Consider the following 18,673-nt stretch of genomic DNA (forward strand, 5'->3'; position numbering starts at 1 on the left):
TCTTCAAGCTATGGGCCAGTGTTGAAACAGAAATAGTGATAATTCAGAAACTTAAACATGAATTTAGAGGAGGGTTGTTGAAAATTCCAGAAATCCTATTTCACAGTTTAGCACTGGGAGGCCTAACAAAAACAGTGCTTTCTTTATGATGGAACATGATTGGCTTAGGAAAGTCATTCAGTGATGTGTGGTCTCTGTCAGGAGAGCATTGCCCTGATGGCCTAGAACATCCCTTGTAGCACAGTGGCCACTTATTTTTCTGGAAAGAATTTTGTCTGTCCTGAATAACATGCACATCAACAAACTTAGCTGGCTATGAACTGTTACTGGAAAATATTAGATCTGAGGTATTTCAAGAGCCATTAAATGTGACAACAACTCTTTGACATTGATTTCACTGAAGCCAGTATTTTGTTGTATATTACATCTTGTGTATTCAGTCAACTCATGCATGTGGGTGGGATTTTGTTCCTGATTTTGTTGCTTATCCAAAAAAAACTTTCAGTAATTCTCATGAAGTTTATTTGGCTAGTGGCAAGTGGCTTGCTTTTTTTTTTTTTTTTTTTTTTTTTTTTTTTTATTTTTTTTTTTTTTTATTTTTGTTGTTGTTTGTGGTTTTCTCCCTTTCTTCTTTTCCTTTACCAGAAATAAATTGCACAAGCATGAATACTTTTCCAGAAGTCCTGTAGACATGGCAGAAGGTTAATGCATGCAATTTTACACTTCATAAAACTCTGTAAAACCTAGATATATAAAACAAGGTTATAATTTAAAACAATGTAATTTTAACTGCTGCAATACTTGCCTATCATACATGAATGATTCAAGATCTTCAGTGTAACTCTGATCACTTAATTTTTTAAAACTTGCAGAGGCAAGGAATAGTAGAAATGACTTGCTGATGCTGAATACAGATTATGGCCATTTCAAGTACAGTAACTTGAAATTCTTTAATTTCTTCTGGATTGTAGTGTCCACTTGCAAATAAGATATCAGGGATATAATGCCATAAGAAAAAAAATTCAAGTCTATTAAAATAAATCTTACCTTTTTTTTGCCCCACATATTCTCTATATAAGATAACTTTCTTTACTGCAGTATTTGAAAGTACCCTGCAGTAATAAATTAGTGCTTCTGATATGATTGCAGCTATCCAACAAAGTGCAATTTCAGCTTGGTAAGAGTTTAGTTCACTTAGCATGGGGACTGTGTGGGTTTTTTTCAGCAACATGCATTTTTGTTGTTCTGTTTTTTTCCTTGAGATTCTTGCAGGAGAAATATTGTTTGATTCTTGAAATGCCTAGTTTGAGGAAAATCCATCCTTATTTTGTTATGGTTGATTTTTTTACCCCTGAGAAGCTATGAAGACCCCTCTGTTCAAATTTGCTGCTGATGAGCTATGACAGAAGCTTTGGGGGAAGGGAGATGGGTGATATGCAATGATCTCACCACAAAACTTTGAGTAACTTCTCAGCATTAAAATAACAACATCTGTCTGCAGCCCAAGCTTACATTTACTTTGGAACTGCTCAGTGCTGTCTGGGTAGAGAACAACAACTAAAATTGCATGCAGATTTAGAAGTAAATTCTACCCTTCCTTAACAGGTGAAACTTTGAAAATTGAATACTTAGTACTAGAGATTTCAAATACTCAATTGGTCTATACCTTCTTCCTAAAGCAATATTTAGGCCTATCATCTTATAATTTGGTCAAAAGTAACTGTTTTGGCTTGGTTTGTCTTGTGACATTTACATTTCAAACTTCTTTCAAAAGAAACTTGATCCAAAGTGTTTCAAACTAAGTGTTTCAAAACCAAAAGAGGATCAAAACTTTGTTTTAATTCTTTTGCTTATAATAAACCTGAAAGTTCTAGTGCTGCTGTTCTTAGATGTGACACTTAGTGGTGTTCAGGTATGCATGCTGGGATGACATCTCTAGCTGTTTTTGCTAAAATTTGCCCACTTGTGCTGAACTGGGTAATCCAGTAACAGCTGCTCATGCTCTTTTGATGCCCTCCCTAATGAAAGCATCTTACAACTATGAAGATGATAGAGTGGTGGGGAAAAATATCACTTTCTGAAAGTGAAGTTTACGTAAAAGAAAAAGAGGAAGAATGTAATTGGCGTCTGTATTGGGAGAGTGAGGTCTAGAATGTGTCTGGGAAGAAATACTTGGAGGTTGGGCTGGATATGACTGATGTGAAAGCAACTAAAGAGTGTGACTGATGGGTTCAGAAATATTTGGGATAAGGAGTCAGGGTTAATAAGAGCCGGGATGGTGGCAGGTGACCTAGAATCAGTTGTGAGACAGCTGATACAAGCAGGGATCTGTCTGATTTGGGCATTCAAGCACCCTTTGAACTTTTGAAATAGCATTTGGGCCTAAGCTTGTGAGAAGAATTGCCATGTGTAATCTCCTGTGGTGTCTTCTACAGCATCTATTCTTGGTGTTTGTGTTCTCTTTGCTTCTGTATGGTGACTAAACTGCTTGTAGTGGTAGTCTAAATTCTGGCATTGGCTTTGGAGTGTGTGACTTGCAATTCTGTTGTTCTTATTTGTGTTATTTCATTTACGTTTTCATGGTAAGGGGTGAGCAGTTATGCATTTAGACTATTTGTGCTGCATCTTCTTCCTCTTTTACTAGGAGCTGCTAACAGAAAAGCTTTTGGTTTTCCTTCCCCCCACAGTGTATTTTCAGGCTCCTATTATTAATTTAGGTGCCTGAAAATTATAATATAATTTACATGCTATTATAATATAATAAATATAATAACTTAATAAATAACAAATATGATTTAATTTAACAATCAGGAAAATATCCTTTGTAAGATGTCCTAATACTGTCATGATATATGTCTTAGGAAAAAAATTGTAATGAGATTATTAAGAAGCAAATACTGCTAATACTTCATAGCTCAAAGAAATTATTTTGTGGTCTTTAGCTTTTCTTGTTATCACCATTAGGGATTTTTTCCATGTAAATTTGATGCTGTTTCTTAAATGAAGAAAAAGCATCTCTAACATTTCTGTAAGAACTTATTAACAGGTGAAAAGGAAACTTAAAAAAAATTAAAAATTGGTTATTGAATTCTGAGCTCTGCTTAAAATATTATTATATGGAAAAGAACAGGAAAATAAAGGAAAGAAGAGATTTTGTTTATTATGAATTTGTTTTTATTTTTTGTAGATTTAAACTAGTCAGCTGTACTATGCTGCTCTTTTGGTTTATATTTAGAATGTACCTATGTTACTTAAGCTTTTTGGTGGAATTATTTTCTGTGTGGGCATAGACCTAGAAAATGGTTTGACCCTGATACATCATCTAGGTCCAGCCCCTGGACAGGGACACCTCCCAGTAGATCAGGTTGCTGAATACCCAGCCAGATTCACACAACAAATCCTGTATGATTTACTTGGTTAGTCTTAAAATTGGTCACAGACTCTGTTTACATATGTTCTTAATGTTATAGAACTACTTAATTAGTTGGTTTTGCATGCAGTTAACATGAATATTAATTTAACTAGAACAGTTCATTTGCTTATAGTGTTAGTGAAACATAGAATATTAATTTGCTGGAAGAATAATGAGCTTTATAAGCATTATCTAGAGACTTTAATAAAATGCTTTTAGTTTTGCCATAGTACTGTTCATTACATAAGTCTTGCATACATAAATTAGGGCCACTTACATATTTTCTCCTTTTCCTTTCTACTGTGTTAATGTAAAATGAGTAGTATTTTTCAGAAGAAAAAGAGTTACTGGCTTGCTTAATGCAAAGAACAAAATGGTAGAAAAAGGAGATATCAGAGTACAGAATTTGTTTGCTGGTTCTGCCTTTTATTCCCTATAATGTTAAATCTGTTCTTCTGAAAATATGAGCACTTCTGCTTCCTTTCCTTTTTAATCAGACCCACCAAGCTATCATCGCAGGTGAGGGAACGAAGGGTCTTACACAGAAGGGCTTTCTTTTCTGTGTTGTGTTGGATGTGTGGTCCTGGTGTCCTGCATGGCAGATTCATGTGTGTGTGCCTCCCTGGGGCTGCTGTTGGCAGGGGGACATTCTGCCCTCAAAATGACAGCACAGTGTCAAGGGGAGGTGGGGCACGGATATTAACACTGGAGTTGAGCATCTGTGTATGAAAATGGCTCCCTGCCTTGCAATGCACCCCTGCCCCCTGGGGAAAAAAAAAAAGACAAAAAGATTTCTGTATATAAGGGAAATTTGCCATTTGTAGGAAACTTCTGCTTTTGAAAGTCAAGCTATTTATTTAAAACTCAGTAACAGTTTTAGAGATTAACTTTGGCTAAGTCTGTTCCTGATGGTATAGTTTCTGACAAGTTATGAACTGAGGGTTTGAAATGACCGTCATTAGTTTTCTTTTATTTCTTAACTTGGCTCCCTCAGCTTATCATTTGAAGTTTTTTTCCCTCTCTATTTTTCATATGTGAATGCATACTGTATATCTTCTTGTGCATCATAATTTGTTTGAAGGTGTGTGAGGAGAATGGAAAATTAGTATTTTGCTCCTTTCTTCCATTTTACCCAACTACTCTACTTTTTGAAGGTGTTTCTCTTACTGTTATTTCAGGTATCCTACTAGTAAATGTTTCTAAGCAACCATTGTGGTCTGTTGAAAAAAAGCTGCACTTATTAAGAAGTCCCTGAATATTTATACGCTATTCTGTAACTGCAGTATTGGCTAAATAATGTATGTATTTACGAACTTAAATGTAGAAGAATCAGTCAAGGAGTATTGGGTAAATAAGATATTTTGAATTTTTCATGAACTTTTAAACTAAAACAAGATGAAACATATTGTAATGTTGAGTATTCAAATGGATCAATGGCTGGAGATTAATTTAAAGCTTTCTGTGCTAAATTCTAGTTAGTGCCTTGTAGCACAATCTAGCAATACTGACCATGTTATGAAAACACCCAGAATCAGCAGGCCACATCTAAGCAGTCAACAGCAGACTCTGTAGAATATGAGCTGGACAGGCTTTTTGTCCTAAAACTCTGCACTCAGTGATGCAGGATTGTCTGTGAGATGGTACTGTCAGCATAGTAATGCAGCTGTGGAATGGGAGAAATGTATTTGCTCTGTGTTTTATATCAAAAGTGGCATGATGTTCTGTGTGTGTCTGACTGAAGCAGAGATGTTCCCACCCAACAGCTCTTGTATAGAATTTTGGAGTTTCCCTGAGGTGAGTGTTGAGGGCTAGTAGCATTCTCTCATCTCCCATGTTTCATGATGTTTTTACATTGTGGTGATCTGTACCTGGTACTAGAAACTTAAGGATTTTGAAACTGAGTAAGAGCTGGAGTTCTGCCCTACAAAATTGTTGATACCTGTGGGTAGCTATATGCTTCCCAGACAGCCTGTCTCCCATTTCTGGGTATCTGAAGCACAGATTTATGGTATTATCTATATTAACTGTGTGGTGGGCATGTCAGAACTGGATATGATGATGGGCTGCCCCTGGTGAACAAAACAGGAGACACCTGTCATTGGAAATGCACCTTCAACCATGGCAATCTCATATATCAATATCAGGGATTTTAAGAAAAAAAACCAAAGTGGAGTAGTTCAGGTAAAAAAAAATTCTCAGTAGGAGTCACGCTGGTCAGTTAAACTGTGTCAGGTGAAAGACAGATCTTTCTGCTTTTTACAGATACTTAAACTGACCAGGCTACTTACCTGACTGAATTTGACTCCTGGCTTTGTGGTTATTGCTGAAACATTTGGCTTTAGACACATGAGCTTTCAAAGTGATGTTTGAGTTAAATTTTTTCTTTATGACATTTTGCTCATTTGGAAACAAAGACTGAGGTCTTTTAAAAGGAGGCACAAATGAGAAAATGAGATCATTAATTGTTGAAGCTGGTACTGTAACAAATTGACTAGAAATGTGGATTCAGAGAAATTGATGTACTTTATCCTTCTAAACTAAATGAAATCTCCATCTGCTTCAGCTTCTCAACTATAATGAGGACGTAGGGCTGACTCTGCTATTGGTTTCTCTGTCTTCCTGCACTATTTTGGAAAGTTTAAACATTTCTTGCATAATTAAATACACTTTCAATAAATCAATCTCATAATAATTGTTGTTCAGGAGAGTTCATTATTCAGTTCAGTCTTTTAAATTACTGTTCTTTAAAGGATTCTTCTGACGTAATGGCTTCTTCTAAATCCATTTGCCATGCTCTGACTTGTAATTACTTTAGATTTGAAGAATAAAATGAATGGCTTTATTATTAATCAGTAGCAAATTTGTCTTACTGTTTTTAGAGTGGCCTTCACTCATGAAATGGTTTTAATGGTCTAGATAGCAAAACACTTCATACCTCTCTTTCAACAGAGATTTAGTGAAAGCAATCAGATAGTTTTGTGGGGTTTTTTTCTTCCATCTCTCTCCCATCAAACATTTGTCACAGTGACTGTCATCATGTGTTTGTTGTTGTATTCTGTGAGCTGCTGGCTCTCTGAAAGCCTTGTTTTGCTGCCTGCTTTTAGATTGGAAATTTTTCAGTCTGGGCTAGGCTTTATTACTGTTTTGTGCTGTGGGTAGGACATTGCACTTAAGCATAGTATTAATTTAACATTGGCTTTTAAGGTGGACATTGGCCTTGAAGAACTTGGTCATTGTTCAAGCGTGATGAAAACAGCATCTGTTTCTTGACCCCTTTCTATTGATGTGGGGTTTCACAGTCCTTAGTGACAGTGCTTTTGTAGCTGAGAGTAGCAAGTCTGTGCTTCTCATAGCAAAATGCCATCTTGTGTTACAGCAGCTGAGACTGGACTGGTAACTGTCCTACATTAATCTTCTCCATTTGGCATCAGTTCTTTGTCCATAGTCTCTTGTAAGGTTGTTGAAATCTGTCCATAATTTTAAACTGTCAGTCAATGCAAACTAATATAAATGCATTTTTAGCCTTGCTAAACTTCTTAGGATCTAGTGGATGTTACACTAATATCTCATTTCCATAGACTGCTTAGAAAATGAAAGTGGGTTAGTTGTAGAGTTAGAGACGTTCAGTAAATCTCAGCTTTTAATTTCCTTAGGAATTCATTACTCTAACAGCACTCTTGGTTTTGTTTCCTCTATCAGTTGTGATGTTCAACCAGGGCTAAGAATTTTGAGTAGTTGGCAAAAACATCCAAAAAGGAATGAATAGCATCCCTAAAGTCTTAATTCCATGGCTTTCTAGGAGGTTATTAAAAGTGTAAGTGTAAAACTGGATGGAATTTATCTGGATACAAGGGCTTTATTGAAGACTTCCACAAATACCTTTTATCCTTAGTTCTGTTGGCATTACAACTTCTTTGGTCTGGTTTCAGGAGTTTTAGTTTTTCATTTCATATTTTCAGTTCAGATCCTAGTATGTATGTGTTTATTTAAATACATTTTTAACTGTGGAATGGTAAGCTTTTATGGTCACTTTCATTGTGCATATGGCAAGAGATTTACATAAAGGTCATCCCCTTCTTGGGACAAAAAGTACCCCAGGGTTTATAGAACATGGAGTACAGTTATAGTAATAAGGATTATGTTGCTGATAAGTTCTCCTCAAGGCCCAGTGATGGTAATACCCCTATATTTTGTCTTTAAAGAAAACTGCTGAGAGGCAATAATTTTTTTTTGTATGTGTCCCATTTTCATTAATGCATGGTAATTGATGGAGTTGCAGTGACTTGTAACAGTAATGAGTTCTAAACATAAGAATGCACTCCTTTCTAATAAGTGAGCACTGCTGGGGTTTAAAAGCGTACTAAATCAGTTGCTTTAGTATGAATTTATTAGTTTTTTTCAGCATTAGCTTTAATAGTAGTTATTTACATAAGCGTACATCCCATTAACCGCCATCAGGGCTGGAAAACATGCTGAACTGTTCATATTTTCATATAATTATTGAACATAATGGTATCATTTGCATTTCTAAACAGTGATGTTTCTGTCAGGCTTGGAAATAGTGTCTTTACGCAGTCCCTATTTCACATCCACTTATTTGACATCGTTAAATTTTATGCTAATGTGCTTCCCTAGAATGTCATCAGTAGGACAGATGCTTGCACTTTAATATACAAATCAGTGATGCTTTTCCCTCCCCCCTCCCCTGAACTGCAAAGGAAATAAAAAAGCATATCTGCACTTTTTAGATATAGTTTGTTTCATTCTAAAGAATCTGTAAGAAATGAAACTTAGGTTTCACCCTCGTTAGTCACTTCCAAATGTTCTAATAATGCATACCCTCATTTTGAATGAGGGGAGACTGTCTTCTGCCTGAAGGAGGAAGAGACTTCTAAAATTCAAGGCAATTATGTTAAAATGAAATTTATAGCCTTGAGCTTGCCACCTGTGTAAGGTGTGTAGTCTCATAGAGCAAGCTGCCTGGTCAGGTGGGCATGGGTTGGCTTACCTGGTAGCTGAGCATGGCTGTAAAGAAGGTTAAGAGAGGGAGCAGTTTTACCTCCTAGGCTTTGTTAGCAGAAGTGCATTTTGAGTTGTACATTTTCAGGTTTCCAGGTTTCTTACACTTAAAATATCTTTTTCATTTTGCAGACAGGCAGAGGTATATGAGCTCTTGCCAGCTAAGTGTGGATGGTAGTTGTATGAAGAGTATTGACTTTTTTAATGTATGTAAGAGCTTTGATGCTAGTGCTGAAGTCAACACTGAAAGCAGAGCATCCAAAACTGAGCAACATTGCCAATAATTGTGGGTCTGACTGTGGAAATGATGGAATAAAAATAAATAAGTATGATCAGTACCACAACCAAAACCACACTGCTTTTCTTCCATTTAAAAATGAAATTAGTATGTTGCTTCTGGGCCTGTATGATCACATGCTTACCATTGCAATTAGAGTGCTAAAGGTAGAGCAGATGTGTGCAACCTGCAGTATGCAGTTGTGGTCACAGGAAAAAGTAACTATTGAGAAACAGATTATGTTGCTTATGAGCCAGACGTGAGCCATGTGAATAAGCCTGGAAATCCAGAGGATCTCCAGCTCAAGTCTCTGCTTTTCCTGACTTACCAGATGTGGCACTGAGCAATTCTGCTGTTTTCTCTCCTGCTCACCTGTTTAAAATTTTGTGGTACTGCTTGCTGGCCTTTGTGTGACACGAAGGTTAAATGCAAGCATGTTGCTCAGTTATGATAGTTCATGGACACTCTGAAAATTTTAAATAAAACAAAAAATTTTGGGGTCAAGGAAAAGACTGAGAGAAGTATATTACACAGGTTTGTAATTTTCATTTGTTTATACATAAAAATGTGTTAAAGAATGCTTTTCTTGGTTGTGTTTTAAAAGAGGGTTGGAAGGAAGCACCCAAGTAGAAAAAGGTACTGAAAAGGCATATTTTATGCATAAATGGCCACGTGACCAAACTTGAGATGTACTCTGATGGCTTCTGGGCTTATGGTGTCTTTAATTATAGATAATTAACAATTTGGTAGTTGCTTTGCAGACAAGTATGGAGACAAAAGTCCCTGCTGGGAAATGCATGCAGTCTAAGACCTCATTCTGGTGATGTGTGTAGAGGTGTGTTTTAAGTCATTAGAAGTAGCAATGTTAAAACAATAACAAAAGACTTGCTTTCATTATGTCAGAGGAGAGACATAGGATTTTTGAAGGATTTCGGTCAGAGTTGTGAGCTTGCAATAGAGTAACCATTTTATAGCAAACAGTTTGGAGCCAGGTGCTTTTTGGTACGCCTTGTACTCAGAATTAAATATGGACACACCAAGCTGGACTAGCAAATTGGTGAGATGTGCTAATTTCTAAGCTGCAAAGTATTGGGAAATTTAAAGAGAGCACCTCTGGCATGCTGTGCAGACTGTTGTACTGCAGAGAGTCTGAGCTGACCTCTTGTCAATGTCTCATTTAAATCCTGAAAAGAAGACTCTAGGTAATTGGCAAGTATCCTTATTTTAATATGCGGCCATAAAAAGGTAACGTATGATGATTTTTAACATCAGAAGATTAACATTTTACCTTTAAATAAAATATGATTAACTGGTACAGAATTAAAAGTAATAGAACTGAAATATTCAAACTATGACTCTGTGGTGTCAGATTATGCATCGAGTGTGACAGTTTAAGTACTGAAGTGATTTAAAAAATGAGTCAGCTGAAGGATGTATATCCCAAGCAGTGAGAATAAAATGGAATAAAACAATTGTGGCTATTAAAACTTTCTCAAAATGTCCTGGCTGAGTGAACCAGGAGACCAAAGTGTGGTGTTGTTTACAGTGATTGGGTCTTGCCTGGGTGCCAGTGCAGATGCAGTGAAGGAGTAGTGCATGGTGTAATGGCATCCTAATCTATAATTTTAAGCCACCAAGTCATGAATATGCTTGAATTAGACTATTCTTGGCTGCTGGGTTCGTCTACCTCCAGGAAGGTTCAAATATGATTGATTTAACAATGCTTTTTTTCTTTCAGCAGTTTGCAGTCAGCCAGGCTTTTTCTTATCTCTGTACAATTTAATTTCTGGGGGATTGGCACATGCTTTGATACATGGAGCTACATGTTTGCCATCTGAATTTAGTGTTACTGTTTGGAAATGTGAAAATGCCATTGTGAAGTTGTGTCATTTGACTTCTGCATATTTTAAGTCATTGTTAGTAAAAATGATGCTTTTTCTCCCCACCTAGTAGTTCTGTAAACTCAACTTGGAATTTGACAATAAAGTGGCATCTTGCTGTCTTCTGAAGTCCTGTAAATTAATTTTTAGAGTGCAGTTTTGGCATTTAGCAATTTTCTTGTAGAGGTTGTTTTTGGCATGTTTGTGCACATTAAGCTGTGACATTTTGAGATTGTGTAGGAAGAATCAAGAGGAGGATTGGAATATGGCTTATTCCAAAATGCAAAAATAAAATAAGGGGTAAAGAAAATATATTATGGTCACAAAGATTGGCAGGTCTAATTTTGTTTACATGCAGAGAACTTACTGAAGTAAGTGTATTGCTTTCAACTAGTTTCTTCAGAGTGTAGAATTTTGGTAATTATATAAAAATGCAAGCAAAGCATTTAATAGCCTTTAAAATACGTTAACTGTCCCAGGGTGGGTTTCTTCATATTTCATTATCTTCAGGGAGAAGTTTTTGGTTTCTGTAAATATTGCTGGACATATTGATGACAGATCCTTAGGTGATTTTAAAGATGTTACTTTACATCTCTTAATGGTGCAGGGTAGGATTCAAGTGAGCACAGCTTTTAATGTCCAGCTGTTGCTTCAGATACCTGGACAAGTCCTGCAAGGCCTCATTGCTCTGTTTCAGTGCAAATAACCATACTTAACCTGCCATTGCTCTTTGCTTTAACCTGCTAATAAATCTACTGAATAAATTTTTTCTATGAAAAGAGGGAAATTAAAAATGAGCAATAAGTTTCTAATTATCTGCAGGGTGAAGTTATGGGAGCAAGTGAAGTGAATTTACCTTCAGGACCGATAAGATTATGGGAAGGGTTGTGTGGTATTGTCTCTGGTAGTGTGGGGCTAGGTTTGGTAACCCAGAAAGGCTTGTGGTTTCCTGTTTCCCCAGAAAGCCATCTGGGTATTTCCTGGGTCCATCTGCTCTGATGCACGCACAACCTGGGAATCCCAGTTGATTTTAATGAGCTGTTTATATTGAACTTCTCTTATGTTGGCATGGTTCATGTCACTATATTACACTCGTCTTTCTGGAAACAACCACAGGACAGAGCAAAGATTTTAACAACAGTGTAATTGCATTGTTCTGACTGGACACTGAATGCATTGGAGATTCTCCTGGCTCATCTGCGGGGACCAGATGACTATCAGGAGTCTTCTGGCTCTTTAAACAATCTTCTTAACATATTTCTGTTCCTAGAGCTGTAAATATCTGCCTTGGTTCATTTGTTAGTTCTCTCCTCTGTGCCAGTTTTTAAGGATCAGTGTCTTAGAAGAGCTTCTAATTTTTTTTATGACACCTCCTAATTTCTAGGCTAGACACAGTTACAGCTAGCTTAAACATGCTTGTTCTTGTGCCAGTGTTTTGCTTAAATAGATCTTCTCTCTTTCATGTTTATGTAGAAGGGATTAGAGCAATAGATATTCCCTCTCTCAAAGGGAAAAGAGAGGACAAAGTGAGAGAAGATTCACTTGTATGAATGATAGGAAGTCTTGGCTTCTGTATTAGAACAGACTAGAAATCTGAGTGAAATGGAACAAGACTGAGAATGATTGTATGGCTGAAATGTCAGAAAGCTGAGCAGAGTCAGAGCAGCAATGTGGAATAATTGGGATCTGTTTGCTTTTTCTTGCCTATAGAAGTCTTGATGAAGTTCATCTTTGCAAAGCTGCATGGAAAAACTTCTGATTGGTGTTACAGAAAGTCCCCAGAAGTCATAATTAAATGCACATATATGTTAAGATTGAAGATTGGTTGTCTAAAGTAACTGAAATGAGCAGAACAAAATACAATGTGACTTAAATAGCCCTCTTGACTTCCCCCATGACAAAGGTGTCTTCTCTATTCTTCCTGCTAGGAATTCTGTTCAGTCTTACTTTATCATCAGCCAGGGACACACCACTGTGGGTGTTCTTTTGCATGTTGCTCAAGGACATTGAGCTGTTCTGAATGGTTTGAATTTTCAGGAAAAAAAGGACAAAATGTAGCTGGCTTGCATTAATTGTGTAGCTAGTGATGTCTTGGAACTGTGAATGGTACTGCTCACAGTAAAGTCAGGGTTTGCTTCCCAGAATTATGACTTCTACCCTTTAAATACCAATAATAAAGTAATCAGAGGTTTGGGACTCTCATCTGCAGCAGATTTATATTTTATTTGCTTTTTCATGTTGTAGTTTTCACTGTGTATGAGGAAATAAACGTGGCTGAAATAATTCTGACAGAAATTACAGGACAACTGATAATTAATTCAGAATTGCTAAGTGCTGTCCTTAGGTGTTTATTTGGGCCCCATCTTTGTCTTCATCTATCTCTCTTTTGGATGATATGCCACTTTTTACCATTGCCGCATCTGTTGCTCTTTGTAGATACTAAAATAGATTCTTACCTCATATTTCATAAAAAAACATATGAAAGGAAAGCTCTGCAATTAATATCTTACTGAATGAGTCATTATTTTCTCCTGGTCCTTGAAATTAAGTAAAGTGTGGGTAACTTGAGTTGCAGGAGCTTTGCACTTCATAGTTTTGACATAAAATTACTGTGGGCATGCTGAATCAGTGGTATTTTGTCTCTTTTAGATCTTTTGGCCTCAAGAGCAACCAAAACTATGTTTATGAGCTGTAAAAAAGACTGGTTCTTTCCTCTTGCTCTCCCCTCTGTCCACACTGTATTGCTTAAGATGGTCTACTTCCTTTTTCTTTCAATGTCAGGAATTTTATTTTAATAGGACTTGTGGAATCTGGAGACTTATGGAAGATTACTAAATCTGCCAGAATTTTATAAGGCTCATGAAAAGTATATGAGATTATACAAAAACTCCTTTTCACTCTTTGGATCTGCTTGCTAGATGATGTGAATCTTCATTCCCTAGGAAAGAAGATTTCTGCTCAGTATATTCTTCAAATTTTCTTGGAAGATAATTAGTCTAGCTGTCTTTGAAGTGTGTTCCTTAATATGCATCTATTTTTCAATGTTGTGTATTTTGAAAGGGTTATGTTGTGTATTTGCTGTAGGTTGATTCAGTTTGTGTTACATTGTGTCATATTTTGTATATTTTGGAATTCTACTTTATTTTTTCATGTCTGCTAGTCAATGAAGATTGTTTTTAGTCAGGATCAGTATGGATGTAGGAGGAGGCAGGAAGTTTTAAGAGAAGGCACATAATGGCGTGAAGCACAAGGCTTTGTAGTTTCATTGGGTAGCTGCATGGAGGACCAGCATTTCTCTCCCTTGTGGACTGCAATTACACTGTTAAATCACATGAAGAGAACTAGGGATGGTACCTTGGAGTTTCTACTCCATACATTCTGTAAAGATCATGCTTCTGAATATGTTATCTCTGGGACTTTCTGATATCCTTCCTAAATGATAAATACAAGTGGTGACCCACAAGCTGCCCATACAGTGTGAGCTGTAGTGGACTCCTTGGAGAGGTGAGCTGGAGGCCACTTTGATCAGTCCAGCCTCTCGCCCTTGGCAGTGTTTGGCTTGCCCACCTTGATCCCATGGCATTTGTGATCCAATGCTTTGGGTGGACCTACAGCTGATGTGTTCAGAGAGTGCCTTGTGTGCCTGTATCATGGGCATGTCCAGAAAGGAGTGCAGTAGCCAGTCACAACAGAAATTGTGAGCTCAGCTCATGGAATCATTCTTTCCTGAAGAGACTCAGCTATAAATTTATGTGAATGCACACAGTATTTATTTTTTTCTGCTCATCTCCCATTTGTCAATTATGTAGTAATGAATATACAAAGAATGGAAAAACTGAGTAGTACTAGTTTATTTTATTAGATACATTTCCCCTGAACTTGTAAAATTTGTTGTTCATCTTTGGGATTAGGGTTCTTTGATCTCAATTTTATCTCAAGCAGAATCAGTCTTCTGAAGTCATCTGGGTAATGGACAGTAGTTTTTCCATGCTTGTAAACTTTTATACCAGAACAATCATAATCAAAACACTTTTTTTTTTTTTTTTTTTTTTTTTTTTATGGACTGTAGACATAACAGTTTCATGTTTACAAAGCCAATTTGAGATTCAAATGTAGTATTAAGCCTAGTGCCAAGATAAGTCTCTGATAACAGGAGAATAATTCACTGTAACATTTTTGTACATTAAGCTGCACTGAATGCACATTAATAAAACAGATACATAGAGGAGTGGTGTCGCACTGCAGGATGTTTGTCAGGTTGTTTTCATTGGCCTGACAGAACTCCAGTATGAAAGGTACAGAGTGTGGACAGATTCAGTAATGAACTTGCATATCAAATTGGAACCCTGGTCAACTGGGAACAGACTTGCTGACAGAGATGAGACTCTTAGTACAGCCATGTGGTGCTTTGTCTTATTTAAAACTCAGTTGGCCCCTTGTTCTGTAAGTTTAATAGAGATGTAGCCTCTATTGCCACAATGTCAATTTTGCTGCAGTTTGTCCTGCAGAATGTTGAATATATGCCTTGCTCTGTGAAAAGGGTGCATTAGGAGTCTTGGAAAACACAACAGTGCTCAAAACAAATTTTGATTAGGATTCATTTACAAGAGGAGTCTCCCACAGTTTTTACAGCTTTGAAAAGACTGACAATGGTTTGGTGAAATAAACTGTTATATGCAAAAATTACAACAGAATTTATAGTGTTTAGACAGCCTTGGTGCAGTGCTAGGAAATTGTTGTTAATTGATGTTACCATTTTATTATGATGGATCTTGTCTAGAAAATAAATCAACTTCTAGCATCTTATATATTTCATTCTTTCTTTTCCAGTTGTTTCATAGATTAGGAATAGAAATCTCTTCCATCAACCTTTTGGCTTATGTAGTAGTTGTTCTTAAGCAGGCATTGAAAATTAAGTGAATTAAAGACGAGCAAGAATTTTTTTTTTCATGTAAAGCTGATCAGCATTTTAAATTTCTGTTTTGAAGGCATTGTTAATAATTTGAAATGCAATTTTGTTTCACTAAAATGTATTTCAAACAAATTCAGAGATGCCATGTTTTGGTTTTATGTTCTTTCATGACATAGTGAGAGACTCATGTTGTGATCCTGCTGTTCTGATGATTGTGCTCTGACATAATGGAAGTGATTTATTTGTTTTTTGAAACTGTGTCAGTCTGTCATTGCAACATACATAGTGTACCAATACTGAATCAGTCATCCAATTAGACTTTCAGCTACTGCTGAAAAAATGTGTGGTTTTTTTGGTGGGTTTTTTTTTTTATTTTTTTTTTTTTTTTGTTAAGGGGAGCAAAATGTGACAATTTGTGATAAAGAAAACTTTGACAAGCAACCAAACAGCTGATAAAAAATGAAAATATTGTCTTTGAAAAAAGGGAAGATTTTCTGAAATTTCAATTTCATATTGATTTTCTTCTGTTTGAAAAGTGATTTTGATGGAAGGTTGGTGTTGTAAGCACCATATATTAGAAAAAAAAACTGTAAGAGATCTCTAGGCATCCTTTTCTTTTCCAGCAGAGAATGGATCTCTGGCTGCAAGTTCTTTGTACAGATAGCCTGAATTTAAGTTTAGATTTTTGTTCTGATTTGGAGGCTTTGCCATAGCTGCAAGCCTTTGTCTAGAAATTTGAATTGTTTCTCACTCACCAAATTAAGCTCTGCAATGTCCACTGCTGATAAGCTTTTCAAACTGTCACAGGTTTCCTCTGTCCTCTGTGAAATGCACTGCAGCTTGGCTACCTATCCCACAGACTTGTGGTAGGGGGTTGCAGAAATGGTGAAGTTGGGCAGATTTCAAAGGGCCATGAGTATATTGTGGGGAAAGTGACAGGTGGGTTCTTTGATCAGCATTAACTACAATGCCAGTAAACCTTTAACTTAGCTGCCATTAATTCAGCCCGACTGAAATAGCATTTAGAGTTAATGAAACTAGTTTTAACAGGATCTGCAATGCTTTCTCTGTGTGAACGTGTGACATTTTACAAGTGCCTTGCAAAGACTAAATTGATTCTTAGAAGAATACATTTCTCTAGTCCAGACAAGACCTAATAGATCTTTTTCCTAGATAGCAGACTTAACTTTTTTCCTAATTTTCTCTCTTGATTAAAATCCTGAATGGGGGGAGGTTTCTACTAAATGTCTGCTCAAAACAAGCTTAGAGAAAATGGAATGTCAGCCTTAAAAATGTCACTTTAATAAGGTTTGACAGGATAAGGTCCTAGAAGTCTCGTAATGATATATATGCAAGTATGGAGTATGTATGCTTGCTGTATTTTGAATCAGTGTGTGCAGGAATGTATATTCCAAAAATATTGATGACACTGTGCTGGGGAGACTGTTAGGAATAAGGAGCACTGGCAAAGAAAAAGGACTGGCAAGCCCAAGATACAGAGGTGGATGAAAAGGAACTGAATATTTAATATAGACAGTAATAAGAGGTATCAGGCTTTTGGGGTAAAGAGATAGATCTCCTATTATGTAGGAGAAAATAGCTCTCATAAAAAATCCTCTTCCTATTTATACTTAGATTTCATAAGGGAAATAGTACAATTCTAAGGGATATTTATGCTTTTAGGTGTGAAAATGGAAACAATTTCCTTTGTGTATGTCCTTTTCTCTGTGTATGTGCACAAGCACTTGTATTATTCTAACATTTTTTTCATAGTGCTGACTATGTTTTTAGCACAGAATATACTCTAGTTTTGGTAAGTTAATTTTTGTCTATCCATAAAATTCTGCTGACTTTTCTTTTGTGTCTAAATACTTGACTGATTATTGAATTCCATGCATTTATGCATACTTCAGAAGTCTTATTTAACAATTAGTGTCTGGAAAATCAAGGAAAGGCACATGTCATGCATGTGCCACATATTTAAATCACACTTTAAAAAAGCCATCTGCTCAGCACTTCATTTTTAGGGTGTTCTCTGTTCTACAGAGAACATATCATTAATAGGAGTTCAGAACTAACTTAGGTATACCTATTAGCATAGTTTAATTTTATTTATACGTGTGTGTGTGTATTACCAGATGCCTACATTTCCAAACCAGTGACAAACTCCTGAGGGTGACATTTTGCAGCTAGTAAGCAAGCTTATAGAATATGGACAAAGACGTGGAGTTTCACATTGAGCTGTGGGCAGTACTCACTCATAAAACTCAAGATTTTTATTTGTGATTGTTTTTCTGCTCTTACATAATTTGAAATTTGATAACAATTCTTTGGAATAAGCTATAACCACTTATGTGTTTTAATAATACAAGGTTTTGCAATATTGTCCAACAGTTGTTGAATTTATTTTTTATTTTCTTAGTTCAGAGCAGGGACATTACAGTTATACTTTGTTTATCTGAAACTGTTATCTAAAACAATATAATGGCAACCAATTATTCTGTGTTTAATGTTGGTGGGCAAATTCCCCAGACCGTCTAAGGTTGTGTAATATCCCCTTGCAGTGTTTGGACAATGGACTGATGTTATTAGAAACTATGAATCAAAGTTAAATTGAGGGCATGAATCATGTTTAAACTGCAGAACAAAATCATGATGATGTGAAAGTGCAAGTAAGGAAAGGAAACCTTAAAAAAAATAATTGCAGCTTCTTGCCTAGGTGCAGGCTGGTTAAATCTTCCTTATGGGTGTGCATCTTGCACAGATGCTGCCTGCCCTGTGCTGCGTTTGCACTGTGCTGATGTGACCTGTTCTGTAAGCACTTCATCTGCAGCCTGGCCATTGGCCTCTGCTCCTCACTCACATCTGAAAGAGAGGTGGAAATACTGCAGGTGGTCAAGGTGTTCCTACCTGCAGCTGACCTGCCTGATGCAGTCTGTGCTGTGGTCCCTTCTGCTGGCTTGTGGTGCTGCCATTCCTACCAGGAGACACTTGAGGATGAGGATGTAGGGCTTTGCAGGAGAAGCAGTCACTTCTGTTTTTTTAGATCAAGAGGCAAAAATGATTGAATAAAATTAAATTATTTTTTATTACGTGGGTTAGAAGAACAGGAGTAATTATTCCTCGAGCTTAGAAATTTCTGTGTTTTCTTTCTTCCAAGGTGGGGTAGGTGA

At 36.5% G+C, this 18,673-nt stretch overlaps 1 protein-coding gene across 2 annotated transcripts in view; it reads left to right on the forward strand.

The window, feature by feature from the left end:
• KIAA1328 (KIAA1328 ortholog) overlaps nucleotides 1-18,673 on the forward strand; it is a 170,957-nt gene that overhangs the window by 19,215 nt on the left and 133,069 nt on the right. The window contains exon 1 of one of the 2 annotated variants that reach the window (XM_056514002.1): nucleotides 4,691-5,206. The exons of the other annotated variant lie outside the window; for it this stretch is intronic. Within the exon in view, the coding sequence (XP_056369977.1) occupies nucleotides 5,126-5,206 (81 nt within the window). The 5' untranslated portion in view covers nucleotides 4,691-5,125. Of the gene's footprint in view, nucleotides 1-4,690; nucleotides 5,207-18,673 lie in introns of those variants that run through there. 2 annotated transcript variants of the gene reach the window in all.

This window comes from Oenanthe melanoleuca, chromosome Z (genome assembly GCF_029582105.1).
Source record: "Oenanthe melanoleuca isolate GR-GAL-2019-014 chromosome Z, OMel1.0, whole genome shotgun sequence".
Taxonomy (NCBI): Eukaryota; Metazoa; Chordata; class Aves; order Passeriformes; family Muscicapidae; genus Oenanthe; species Oenanthe melanoleuca.